This window comes from Cupressus sempervirens, chromosome 8 (assembly GCF_028749045.1).
Source record: "Cupressus sempervirens isolate cs-2001-9-10 chromosome 8, ASM2874904v1, whole genome shotgun sequence".
Classification (NCBI taxonomy): Eukaryota; Viridiplantae; Streptophyta; class Pinopsida; order Cupressales; family Cupressaceae; genus Cupressus; species Cupressus sempervirens.
Genome location: NC_143125.1, coordinates 389,084,541 through 389,097,727, shown reverse-complemented (window position 1 = coordinate 389,097,727; position 13,187 = coordinate 389,084,541). Strand labels below are relative to the sequence as shown.

General features: G+C 37.1%; 1 protein-coding gene across 1 annotated transcript in view; it reads right to left on the bottom strand.

Moving 5' to 3' along the window:
* Positions 1-5,857: 5,857 nt before the first annotated feature.
* LOC149542921 (ARM repeat superfamily protein) overlaps positions 5,858-13,187 on the bottom strand; it is a 232,740-nt gene continuing 225,410 nt past the window's right edge. Inside the window, exons 13-16 of the mRNA XM_089797837.1 lie at positions 11,426-11,648; positions 10,576-10,695; positions 9,665-10,447; positions 5,858-9,498 (exon numbers count right to left, since the gene is read on the bottom strand). Coding sequence (XP_089653963.1) covers positions 6,406-9,498; positions 9,665-10,447; positions 10,576-10,695; positions 11,426-11,648 — 4,219 coding nt within the window. The 3' untranslated portion in view covers positions 5,858-6,405. The remainder of the gene's footprint in view (positions 9,499-9,664; positions 10,448-10,575; positions 10,696-11,425; positions 11,649-13,187) is intronic.

The following is a 13,187-nucleotide window of genomic DNA, read 5'->3' as shown; positions in this document are numbered from 1 at the left end:
TGAGATTATATCTCTTCAAACCTTTGTAATCTATAGGAAATTTTGTTCTTCAATACATAACATATGAATATTGTAGATATACAAAATGAATCAATGAATCCATCTAGATCATACATCAATACTAATAAATAGATAGATATTTGATTAGACAAATTTGGCAATAAAGTACAAGGCAAGATATCTGTAGTGAGATCACAAATGGTAGACTGGGGTAAGAAATGACCCACCGAAATAGAGAATATAGAATAGGGAGAGCCTTGCACCCCCACCTTGTAAACAAAGACCCAATTTCAACTGGAATTGCAAAAAAACAAGAAATATAAACTACACCATGATCTCCTTTGATGTCAATCACCTCCTTATCAAGGGCTCCAAGAAGTACCTGGAAGGTTACAAAGGGCAATATTTAATTTAACGTTTTACTATTTTGGCCCCTTTATCTAATAATTTAATTAAAAATTTCCTTATGATATGATTTAAATTTTAGGACCAATCAACAATCAACTTAATTCAGTCACTTCATTTAAAGTCATGAATATTGCATTCCTCTTGGCCCAAAGATTTCTTTCCCTCGAGCAATTTGTGAAATGTCTGTCATGTGGCAAGCTCCAAGATCCCAAACAATGTGTGCACATCAATAGCCATATCCATTAAAATTTCCATGCCTTATCATGACCACATGGTTCCATCCTTAAACCCTTTCTATCCAATGTTGCAAAAGTCTCCAAAAAATCAAAAATGCCCACTAATCCACTCTTATATAAATGTTGTCATGGCTAGATTGATCAAGAACCCACTAAAGGTAATCATCAAACACATCAATGCTTAGATCCCAAGCTTTCACGTTATTGTACCAATTAATCACTTTCAAAAAAGGATCGTTTGGAATCTCAAAGTTGAGGTCCAACTTATTCTTCCCATGAGGAATCTACTCACACAAAGAGATGGTAATCATGTATGCCTCATGCCAAACCAAAGGGTAAACTCCGTATTCAACCAACTATAGATATTGTTATTGCAAGGGATCATTGCTAGAGTCTACATCTCAATGCAATTGATCAATGATTGTTGGCTTAAAAAAATTCATGCAGACATCGTCTTCATCCTTGCAGTCATCTTGAAAGTTTAGGTGTTCTCCACTTAAAGGGACAAATGTTGTCTCTTGCTTGTCCATAAACTCTTGTAATTAGGTTTAACATGTCAACTTGTCTTCATCTTCATTTCCACTCATGGTGCCACCAACTTTCTCATGACTATACATAGTTTGTATTTCCTTTAATTCTGGTTGAATTACTAATTCAAGAGCCATCTCCTCTTTTCTTTCTCTGACACGATACCTAGCAAAAGCATCGGTTTACTTCATCTCCTCATGTTCACTAAACTATCCAGCAAAGATATTAATAATATCCTTATGCACATGTATACTTTTTCCTATTAAAACTAAGTATTCTTCGAAAGTGAGAATACTCTTCCTCTTTTGGTATTTGTTGTACTACTTGGCAATTTTAGTGGCAACAATTTCATTACTCCTTTCTTCCATTTTTGTAATCATCCCAAGCATTCCATAGGCTTGCGAGATTTTGGCTTTGATACTACTATAATGTACCAAATTGCAAGTCACCTTATGGCAAGTCATCCAAGGGTGAATACTAGTGGCAATGTAACTGAGGGCAAGTACTTGATGGCTATATTCCTGAGGGTAAGTGTTTGAAAAAAAATGTACCCAAGGAAAAGTACTCGAGGGCAATGTACCTGAGGGAAAACACCTAACAATATTATACCTAAAGGAAAACACTTATGGGGAAATACACTTACAACAATGTTCCCAGTGCTTCACCTGGATCTAGTGAGTTCTAAGTGTTCCATTTATTCTCATGAGAGATGGATTCGTGTGACTCACTACTCATGAAACATGAGTTAATGAGTTTGACTTAAAAATTGCACAATTGAATCCCAATAGCAATATCACAATTTGACTTGTGGAAATATCTGGTGCTTATCAATTGATGCACTTAAGGGGCTTTCTAATAAGTGGTTCATAAGGCACACAACCTGGTGAAGGTTTTGCAAATGGGGTTGCAAGCATAGTGGGTTTAACCATTGAGGAAACTTTGTAATTAACTACGTACAAGCTGGAGTAGTACTAGGATTGGTGACCTCCGAGGAGGTCTCAATGCTTCATCTCTATGAGCATCACCAAGATCCAATGAGTGCTAAATGTTCCATTTATTCTCATGAGAGATGGATTCATGTGAATCACTACTCTTGAAAGATGAGTCAATGAGTTTGACTCAAAATTACAAAGTTAAATCTTGATAGCAATATCTCAATTTGACTTGCTATGGAAATATCTATTACTTATCAATTGATGAGCCTAAAGTTCTAATAAATAGTTCATAAAGAACAACACTTGGTGAAGGTTTTGCAAATGGGGTTGCAAGCAGAGTGGGTTTAACCATGGAGGAAACTTCATAGTTCAACATACCTACGCTAGAGTATTACTGAGATGGGTGATCTCCTTGAAAGTCCCAATGCTTGACCTCTATGAGCATCACCTAGATCCAATGAGTGCTAAGTGTTCCATTTATTCTCATGAGAGATGGATTTGTGTGCGTCACTACTCATGAAACATGAATCGATGAGTTTGACTCAAAAATTACACAATTAAATCTTGATATCAATATCATAATTTGACTTGCTCTAGAAATATCTCCTACTTATCAATTGATGAGTTTAAGGGACTTTCTAATAAATGGTTCATCAAGCACAACGCTCAATGAAGGTTTTGCAAATGGGGTTGCAAGTAGAGTGAGTCTTAACCATGGAGGAAACTTCATAGTTAAGTGCGCCCAAGCTGGAGTAATACTGATGGGTGACCTCATGAGAAGTCTCAGTGGTTCACCTATGTGAGCATTACCTAGATCTAAGGAGTGCAAGTGTTCAATTTATTCTCATGAAACATGCACCAATGAGCTTGACTAAAAAATTACATAGTTAAATCCTGAAAACAATATCACAAGTTGACTGCTGTGGAAATATCTCCTACTTATCACTTGAGGGCAACTTACATGACAACAATATAACTAAGGATAAATACAAAACAACAACGTAATAGAGGGAAACTCCCTTTGACACCTTGAGCCCTCAACCATTGGCAATCTTCAACATTTAATAATTGAGATTAATATTACCTATCTCCAAACCTTTATAATCTACAAGTAGTTATGTTCTTTGTTACAACTCATAAATGTTGTAAAATATACAAAATAAATCCGTGTAGATATCTGACAATGAAGTACAAGGTGAAATAGCTTAATGATATCTTCAATGACGAACTAGAGTGAGGAATGACTCCCAAACCCACAAATACAATTTAGAGAGGGTCTTGTACCTTCAAAATTGCAAACAAAGACTCAATTCGAACTGGAATAACAAATAAACAAGAAATATAAGCTCCACCACGATCTCCTCTAATGCCAACCACCTCATTATAAATGGCTCCAAGAAATATCTAAAATGTTAAAATAAGGCAGCAACATTTTATTTATTATTTTATTATTTTAGTCCCATTTAATTAATTAAGTAAAAAAATCCTTACAATATGATTCAAGTTTTAGAACCACTAAATTAATTAACTTAATTAAAAGTCACTTTATTAAGAATTGGTAACATTGCATATGACCAATTGTGAATGCTTGAAGATAAATGAAAAAAGTGGTTCACTCTCTAATCAGAACTCTCCAACAATCTGATTTGAAGAATTCTTCTCCAAAGTTGATGTTGTCCTAAAGCCCATTTCTAATCTATGTTGAATCATATCACCAAACAAGTTGAGTTTTCGTCCAAACTCTCAATTCCTTCCAAGAGTTTTTGTTCATGGAAGACCCACCTACTGTAGAAACCCTTTCACCACCACAAGAAATGAACACATTGAGTAATCTTTGGCATTCAACAATTGAGATTAATATTACCCATCTCCAAACCTTTATAATCTACAAGTAGTTATGTTCTTTGTTACAACTCAACCATTCTTCTCCAAAGTTGATGTTGTCCTAAAGCCCATTCTAATCTATGTTGAATCATGTCACCATACGAGTTGGGTTTTCCTCCAACTCTCAATTTCTTCCAAGAGTTTTTGTTCATGGAAGACCCACCTATTGTAGAAACCCTTTCACCACCACAAAAATTGAACAAATTAAAAATGGAACCCATGTTTAGTTTCAATGTTCCTATTTTTCTTCCAATAGGTTTGAACCCTTTCAAAGCTTTTGTAATTTATTTTAATAACAATTTTATTGTATTGTTTCTCCTAGAATTAAAATCTCAAGGCCTTATTACTCATTATAATAAATAGCCCTATTTTAGAAATAAAAAATAAAAATGTATAGCACCATCACCTAAGGATGTGTGTCATTGGCCACTTTATTATATTCTATCATAAAATAAAGTGAATCGATTAAACCGCTTTACACTTTATTTGTTTAAATTGAACTTTATTCAATAATTTTATTATTTCCAATTTATTCATAAACTCCATTGATTCCAAACTAAAATTTGATCAATGTCACCAATCCAAAGATGATATCTGATGGCTGCAAGTGAAGGTGAACTGACAAACTCTCCTTAATAATAGGGTACTCTCCTTAATAATAGGGTTCATCCCTTAAAAAAGGAACTACACCCAAAGTCCTTATAATGATCTTAGAAGTCCTTTAATGTGTTTCACTCAACTCCCAGTCAACTCTTAAAAAGTCCAAACCTTACATAAATTTAGGAAATTGTCCCAACTTATTCAAAATGACATACACAAATCCAATCATAGCTCCACAAGCCTCCCCTATCAACATTATTGACCTATGGGAACCCAGCTAATAGGCCAACCTCTGCTAACAATTGAGTTGTCCAAGGAACGGACATGACAGACTGCTTAAGATGTGCAAATGCACTCTCATTTTACGCAATGACTGAATATATCATCGACTGCAAAATTCAAAAAAAAAACATTCCCTTTCCAATCTCCCATCTATGCGGAAGCTCCTCAAACAATCATTTTGAAGATTGAAAACTTAGATGCTTTTTCATAGGATGGTTTGCTCTATTTTGTGGGGATATCTAAGTGACTACTACTAATCTATGATGTATATGGTGTTTCTCTTTTTGAATTAATACATAACTTTTTATTAAAATGGTTACTTCTCTACGAGATTTGTAGCTAAAGTGCAGATGATTGTGTTTCTCCTGATCACATTTTTTGTTATTTGAAAGTTATTAGCTACCCCCCACATAACCTTTATTCAAGGATTATCACAGACTTACAGAAGGATTACTATTTTCACGAAGCCCCTGAGTTGAGGATCATTTCAAGTAGGTTCGTCTTAAATGATTAAGCGTTTTCCTACATTCATCAAACTCTCAGTAAAGTTAATTTTATAGAGTTCATCTCTGGGCAACTCTTGGCTGCAAGAACAGGTGACAGGCACAAAAATGAGAATTTCAATTCTACAAGAGAAATGCCAAGGATGTATTAGACAGTTGAGAGCGGTTAAAATTAGAACACCTAATGTGAGAATAACTGAGAAAATGAACTATCCTTATCCAAATCTTTTCAAGGACCAAAATATCAGATAACAAAATGATATCTTCCAAATACAGATTGTGAGACCGACTGGCTGATTTTATATTCTCTAGAGTAGACTTCCTTACACAATATTGCAAATTCTGTATATCAGTGCCTTATTCTTTAACACAGAAAGTTATCCTTGGCCATCCAGAGGATGGTTTGGATGGCAGGAACAGACTAAATCTCTTCCACATTGAGAAGAATTAATTCGAAACCCAGATCACAAAGACACAAGGATAATTACACAAGATAGATACATTACATACTCATAGAAAACAATCTGTAGATTTTCCAGTGCAACAAAAATGCTCGGACGTATCCAATGGCTGGATATCAGCTATTCATAGAGTTTTTATTGTAGAGCTAAAATCTCAGAAATCATGAATTTGACAAACCATTTTACCTGCTGGTATTCAAGGGTTATTTAATGTTATCATTCTTATAGCTACAATAATAAAAACTCCACCTTTGAGTACAGTCTATTTCATATCATTATTCAAATACCCAATCTCATTAGGTTCTTACAAGTTGTTTGCCATAACATAAAATCAGAACCACCTCATCATGTATCTTTGAAATAAATCATCTGCAAACAACAATACCAGCATGGTAGTTGACAGATAACATGTGCGCAAGAAGAGGTTTTATGTTTGAACTGTTGCAATAGTCTTGATCTGGTGTAATGTGAAAGACAATTTTCATTCTCAAACCCTCTTACTTTTACCTAAACCCACATAATCTAGGTGATATTTTGCATGTGTGATGTATGTACACTGTACAGGTAATCACTGCCCTTGGGTTTGTTGTTGACCTATGCCAGTCAGCTGCCCAAGGTTTGCAACAAAAGGTACAAGACGCTTATAATCTCTCTTTCTTCCTGGGCCATATGTATCAAGCACTCGTCCAAGTGCTAGACTTGTATTCTGTAAAGCAGTCTCTCTAGAGGAAAGCTCGACATTGGTTTGAACAACTGCTGCACCAGTGGCCAAACCTCCAGAACCCGCTGAATACTGCAGTGGGCCACTCCGAGCTTTAAATGAGTTCTGAGCAGTGAGAGGAGGAATAGATTTTTCTTCACATGTAATATGTCCATTTTCTGAACTTCCTATGTCAACTTGATGATTTGACAGGCTACTGCAGCTTTGCAAAAGAGATTCAAGCACATTTAATGCCTCCCAACATAAAGTGCTCTCCACTAACTGGGAAACAACTGCATAAACTTGTGGACTTTGAGCTGCATCCATTGGCGTGTGCTGAAGAAGGGCTTTAAGCATGAGTAGAATCACTCGTTGATATTCTACAGGACCCTTCTCAAGAAGTCGAAGCAAGTGCCCAAATGCAAGAGCAGAATGCTGAGGGAACCATTCTGCACATAGGAGAGGAGATACACGACTCAACAAGTCCTCAGTTGTTATTATACTACCTTCAGCATATGCAGAAAATACACAGGTGAGCTCATCTAAACCTTTTGCCTTGCACCAGTGGGAAATATTCATAGCAACAGAACAAGCCTTCTGGTATTGTTGCTGAAGTGGAGACTCAAAAGCCAAGATATGATCCTTTTCTTTCTGAAGTTGTAAACAAAGCCAGGGAAGTAAACCAACAATATGCATGAGTAATCTGGTCTCCGAATCACCAAATATGCAATCACAAGATTGAAGTGTTATGCGTGACAGAACTTCAATAGCTGATGCATGGCTGACAGTAGACATAAGACCTTTCAGTACCAGAGGCTGAACTCCTTCAAAAGCTGGAGCCTTCACTGATTCCATTCCATTCTCAGCATGTCCTTGGCTTTCAAAACCTTTGGAATCCAACCTACCTAAATATTTATCCTGTTGGTTGATTTCAAATTCATCTCTAGGCATGTTGGATAATAACACATTTTCAGCAGTTTGGTCCCGAAATGATAATCTGTCAACCACACGAGCAAAAAGCTCAAGAACTTGTGTATAAACATGGACAAAATCAGTATGCATCATTGCCACACAGCCCCAGAACAACTGTGGGTATAGAATGACCTTCTCAGGTTCCATAATCTCAACCATCACTTGTAAAGTCAATAATATTTCCATAATGAAACCAAGGACTTGAGGTGTGGGGTTGCTAAAACATCGATGTAAGCACCGCAATAATGAGACACAAGTATCACTTGTAACACTTGGGCGTAAAGCACGATATATTTGATGAGAGCGACAAGCTAAATGCCGAGACGTACATTCCATAGCCCACTTCAATGCCTCTGCACCCCAACGCTCCCGAAGGTCACCTTGAAAAAAGATTGCATCAACAACACTAAGTACAAGTGCAGACAATAATGCAGCACTTGGAAGTTCTGTTCGAGTTAAAGTCATGTCCTCATTCTCCCACATCATGCTGGCCTTTTTGGACTGGACATATTTAATTAAGCTCACTACTTGTTGCTTGTACTCACCTTCACCATAATCCCCAACATCGTAAAGCTCGAGGTGCCGCCCTGCAAGGGAGTAAAGCAGGTTCACAAGCAAATGCTGGCAATGCTCAAGTACAATATCCTCTGAGCTATCCATAGAGACAAACGTCACATGAAATAGCAAAGGAAGATGACCTCGAAAATCTTCATCATTTTCATATGCTATTTCTGCTAAAAGAATTAGCGCTATATCAGCACGGGACAGCCAATGATGGTGGCCCTGTAATGCGGACTGCAATTCACCTGCATTTACAGCAGGCGTGCTAGATCTGATTTCTTCTTGTGAATTTGGAGTGTCAACATAATAGTCACCACTGTCTCTTGACAAGTGTCGGCTTTTGAGGCTGCCTGTGGAGCTCCTCACTCCCATTAATGGACCTGACATGTTCGTCAATGGACCAGAACCTGAAAAAAGTTGTCCAGATCTTCCTGTGTGCAACTCGGACATACTATTAAGAGGACCAGACATGCTACGGCCAGTAGCTGTTCTCCAACTCAGATTACCACTTGCATTTCGAAGAGGACCTTCTAGGGAACTTCGAACCAGTAAAGGTGACATATGTGGCTGTTGATCTAACATTTGCATTGGCATTGGACCCTGTGAAAATTCTAACACATGACTGTTATGGTCAGCCTCTATAACTCGATCGTTTGGCCTCTTTACTTGTTCAGGATGATCTTCAAGCATCCGCTGTGAGAGTTCATAAACCAAATGATCAATTGTCTGTTGTTGACACATACGTGCCAAATACAAACTGATTCGCTTAGCCACTGAAAAGTAAGTTGCAAAAGCCCCACTTATTTCACCAGAGGCATTAGAGTCACAATCCTCAATACCTTTTGTTATTAGAAAATCAAGCACAGGAATAATGTTTTTTGATTTAGTTGCTATTGTACTCCAGAGTTTTTCAATTTCATCAGGAAATTGATCACCATGGCGCCAGGTAACATAGTAGAGGCTCTTCAATAGCCGCTCACTCCATCCAGATTCCAAAAGTGTAACAAAGTTTAAATTTTCTATCCATGGGGCCATGCATGTCAATACTTGATGCTGAGCAATGATATCCACAGCATCTAATTGTCTTTGCATGATCTCTTCACAGAGGAGTTCGCTGAGCTCTGGATGTTCTTTTGCCAGATTTGTAGAAAGCTGATACTGAAACTGTTGATAAGAGTCTGGAAGACTCCCTACAACTGCTGCCCTATAACGATGGGCACCTTCGCCATCTTCTGCCCACTCTCTGATAGACAGTGTCTCAAGCATTTGCAATGCATCATCTCTAATTTGCCTTGAGGGATCAACCACCTTGTAAAGAATAAGGCTTAACAATCTCTGTATTTCACATTTTGGAAGTTCATGTCGCATATACACCTCTGCTAGCACAGTGAAGTATCCATCTGCAATGGATGCATCTGAGGAGTAGCACTGCACAGAAATAACAAAAAACTGCCATTCAGTCAAATTACTAGGCTATAATAGCTTAAAGAATCTCTCTGACATAATTCCTTGCATCTACCTCACCTTTTCAAAGTTCAGCAAAGCAACGTATGGCAATGCAAAGTGGACAAAAGAATGAAATATGTGAAGGTACCTGATCTATACAAGCTGGAAAAAGATCCAAATTAGTCTGAAGAAGATTCATAAGAGCTGTTTTTGCAAGCATGACCCTAGATTGGCCTCCTCTCTGTCGATCCCGTCCTCCCCCAGAGCGGAATTCAAAAGCACTTCCAACACCAAACTTAGAAATCGGAGGAGTTCGAGGATCTGCTGGTGAATAACCATATGGCATTCTTGGGGCAGGCTCAAGAAAAAGATAATTAATCCAGTTTACAACTCGACCACTCATCTTTCTTGCACTGTCATCAAAGCATGGCCCATACAGCAAAGCAGCCATAGCATTTAAGGAAACCCAGTGGATCGCTTCTACTTGATCATTCACCTCCTTCTCAATGGAGATGCGTTCCACTGAGTCCTTCGTGCGCATAGCTTGTCCTGACTTGTAGCGTTCAATCTCACGCCGATAGTCACTAACACTGTCTTGGCTCCAAGCATTGTTTGTGTCGTCACTCCATGATGAAAGAAGATCAAATAAACGCTTACGTATTCTAGGATCAAACTTTTCAGAATTTGATTTCATCATCTCAGGAGCAAGAGATCTCAACACAGATGCTAAAGCAAAACGTAAAGGCTGCATGTCTTGAAAGTTATCTGAGGAAGCAGTGACAATCTGTTTCATGGTATCCTCAATGAACTTAGAGAAGAGTGCCCGTAATCTAGGTTTGCGACTTAGCATGCCAGGCCATACATTCTCTGCAACCATTCGATATACATTTGCAGAATGTACACGTGAGTCTTCACGGCGTACCTTTGGACTCTGAGAGAAAATATAAGTATTAAATGACACCATTCCTGAACGATCTGCAAAGATAAAAATATGCTATTTCCATATTGTTCTCATTAGCAACAAGCAAACCAAAAATGAAGATAAGGAGTGCAACATGCCTTCCATTTTGGCCTGGTTTCTGTTTCGGATACAACCTCCTCCAGAAAGGATGCAAGCTCAGCTAGCATGATTTCACAAACTTGTAAGTGTGAATGGCCAAGAGCTAAAATAGAAGCATTCTGGACAAGGCATAAAAAGATTCTCAATACGAAAGCTGACAATATTTCAGGAGTTCATGAAGCACTTATAGGTACCAGCAGTCATATTTAGAAAATTAATACAATTAACAAAAAAAAAACATTTAATTTTACCTAAACTGAATATTAGGTACATATGACGGCAGGAGAGCAACAAGTTCTATTCATAGCCATAGATAAAAGTAATTTGGAAGCAGATTATATTGATCATGTAAATCATGCAAAAGGCCAATATCACTCATGAATTCAATTATGTAGAATTTAAGACTACACGTGACTAAAAACTTTTCAAATTTGTAAAGAACGGTCAGATATAACAACTAGAGAAACACATATAAACCAGATCTGATATTTTAAACTACAGTCAGCACTTGAAATTCTTGTCTCAATGTAAAGGTTTGATTAGCACTATTGACCCTTCTCTTGGGCCCAAGAGCCACTCTTGTTGAGCCTTTCTTCCCCTAACAACTACAGTGAATGTTATTTTTCCATTGAATCTGACTTTCGCCTTCAAGCTTACTAGTTAGATTCACCTAGTGCTGACAATAAAACCGTTAGGCAAGCTTATTCATAATATTTTATAATTTTTGTAGAGACATGAATAGAAAAAAGAGGAATCAACATAAGCGGAAAAAGCCAAATGGATGCACATGCATGGAGTAAGAGTAATTTGTATTCCATCAATAATGCAGCTAAAATTGTTTCTACTTACTATTTGCCCTTCAGAACCAGCTCTTAGTGATGGAAAAATCAAACGATATAGATCTTTGGCAGTTTCAAAGCCACCATCTTCACTATCATCTGGTGGGCAAGAACACGCAAACATGGCATACATTTGCCATTGATCAAGCTTGTTCTCAGTATCGTGTGACTGCACTGCCTTTCCACCCAAATCTGATGGAGTTATTTGTCTAAGACGATTTGTCACCTCCAATCTGTGGAAGTTTGACAAAGCATTCAAGTTATTCAATGCCTGACAATATTATTATTTTCTAGTAAATAAATTGCCACAATTACTAACCTCCTATTTTGACTCAAGTAGCCCAGTACAATAAGAGATGCTTTCACAACAGAAAATGCCATATATGGGACAGAAAAAGTGAAGAATGAAGGGAATACGTGGTGAGCCTATGATGTATTCACACACTATAAAAGGTCAACAAATGGTAGAGAAAGAAGAGTGGGCCATCAGGAGATAGTAGGAATTCAAGCTTGTAAACACAGTTATGATTTTTTTGGGGTAGCATATGAGCATAATTCAGCCATCTGTTGTACTGAGAAAAGAAGTATTACTGTGAAGGGAAACATGCTTTCAAGTTTCATCTGTCTTACATATCATGTCAAATGCTCATTTATTAATCAATCAGAAGAGTTGTTGCATCTATAATTTCAAGTTTTCATGTATCATTGAAAAGACTATTTGTTTGAATTGTGCTCTTGATGTATTTAATATTGTTATATCTCAAATGTTTTTAAGCTTTTATTGATGAACAAACCCTCATCCCTAACATTTTTTAAAATACTGCACTCAAAGCCAATCCTAGAAACATAAGTGCCATCTATTGCGCTTGTATCATCAAGCCAAAATAAATGATACAACAAGGTAAATAACAAATGATTTAAAAAAGAAAACAAACACAGCTATTTTCTTAAGTGATATTATGATTGTATGGAGGGATGTAAGAATTTGTACTGTAAATTTCACATAGGTAGTTTTGTTCTTTTAATCCTATGATGCATTGAAACCAGGTTTATAAAATCCAATCAATTCAGGAGGTCAAAAGAACTGTAAATTCAAAATTTTAAAATAAAACATTTGCTAAAGTTTGCATTGGAAATTACAAGCCTGGAACAGATGAGACAAATTTTGCTGTTAAGTAGGAGATATTTTCCACAAAAAGTCAAACTATGATATTGCTATCAGGATTCGACTGTGTAGTTTTTGAGTCAAACTCATTGACCTGTGTTTTATGAGTAGTGGTTCACAACAACCTATCTCTCATGAGAATGAGTTATCATATGATGAGCTGAAGGGGCTGTACAATGAATGGTTCATATTCATTAGGCACAACACTAGCTGAAGATTTTGCAAATGGGTCAGCAAGCTAAGTGGACTTTGGAAGAGACTCCACAGTAAAGCACACTTGAGTTGGAGGAATACTCGAATAGGTGACCTCCTGAAAAGGCCTGATGGTTCACCCCTATGAGCATCACTTACATGCAATGAGTGCTAATTGTTCCATTCATTCTCGTGAGAGATGGGTTCTTGTGAGACACTACTCAAGAAACATGGGTCAATGAGTTTGGCTCAAAAACTATAAAGTTGAATCTTGATAGCAATATCAAAGTTCAGCTGATCCAAAAACACTTGATCAATTTCAATATCCTTAAATTTTAAACCATAGCTTTATCCTTTTCGAATATGTCCTTCAATCACGAGAAACAATTGAAGAGGAAAAATTTTAAAACTCAAC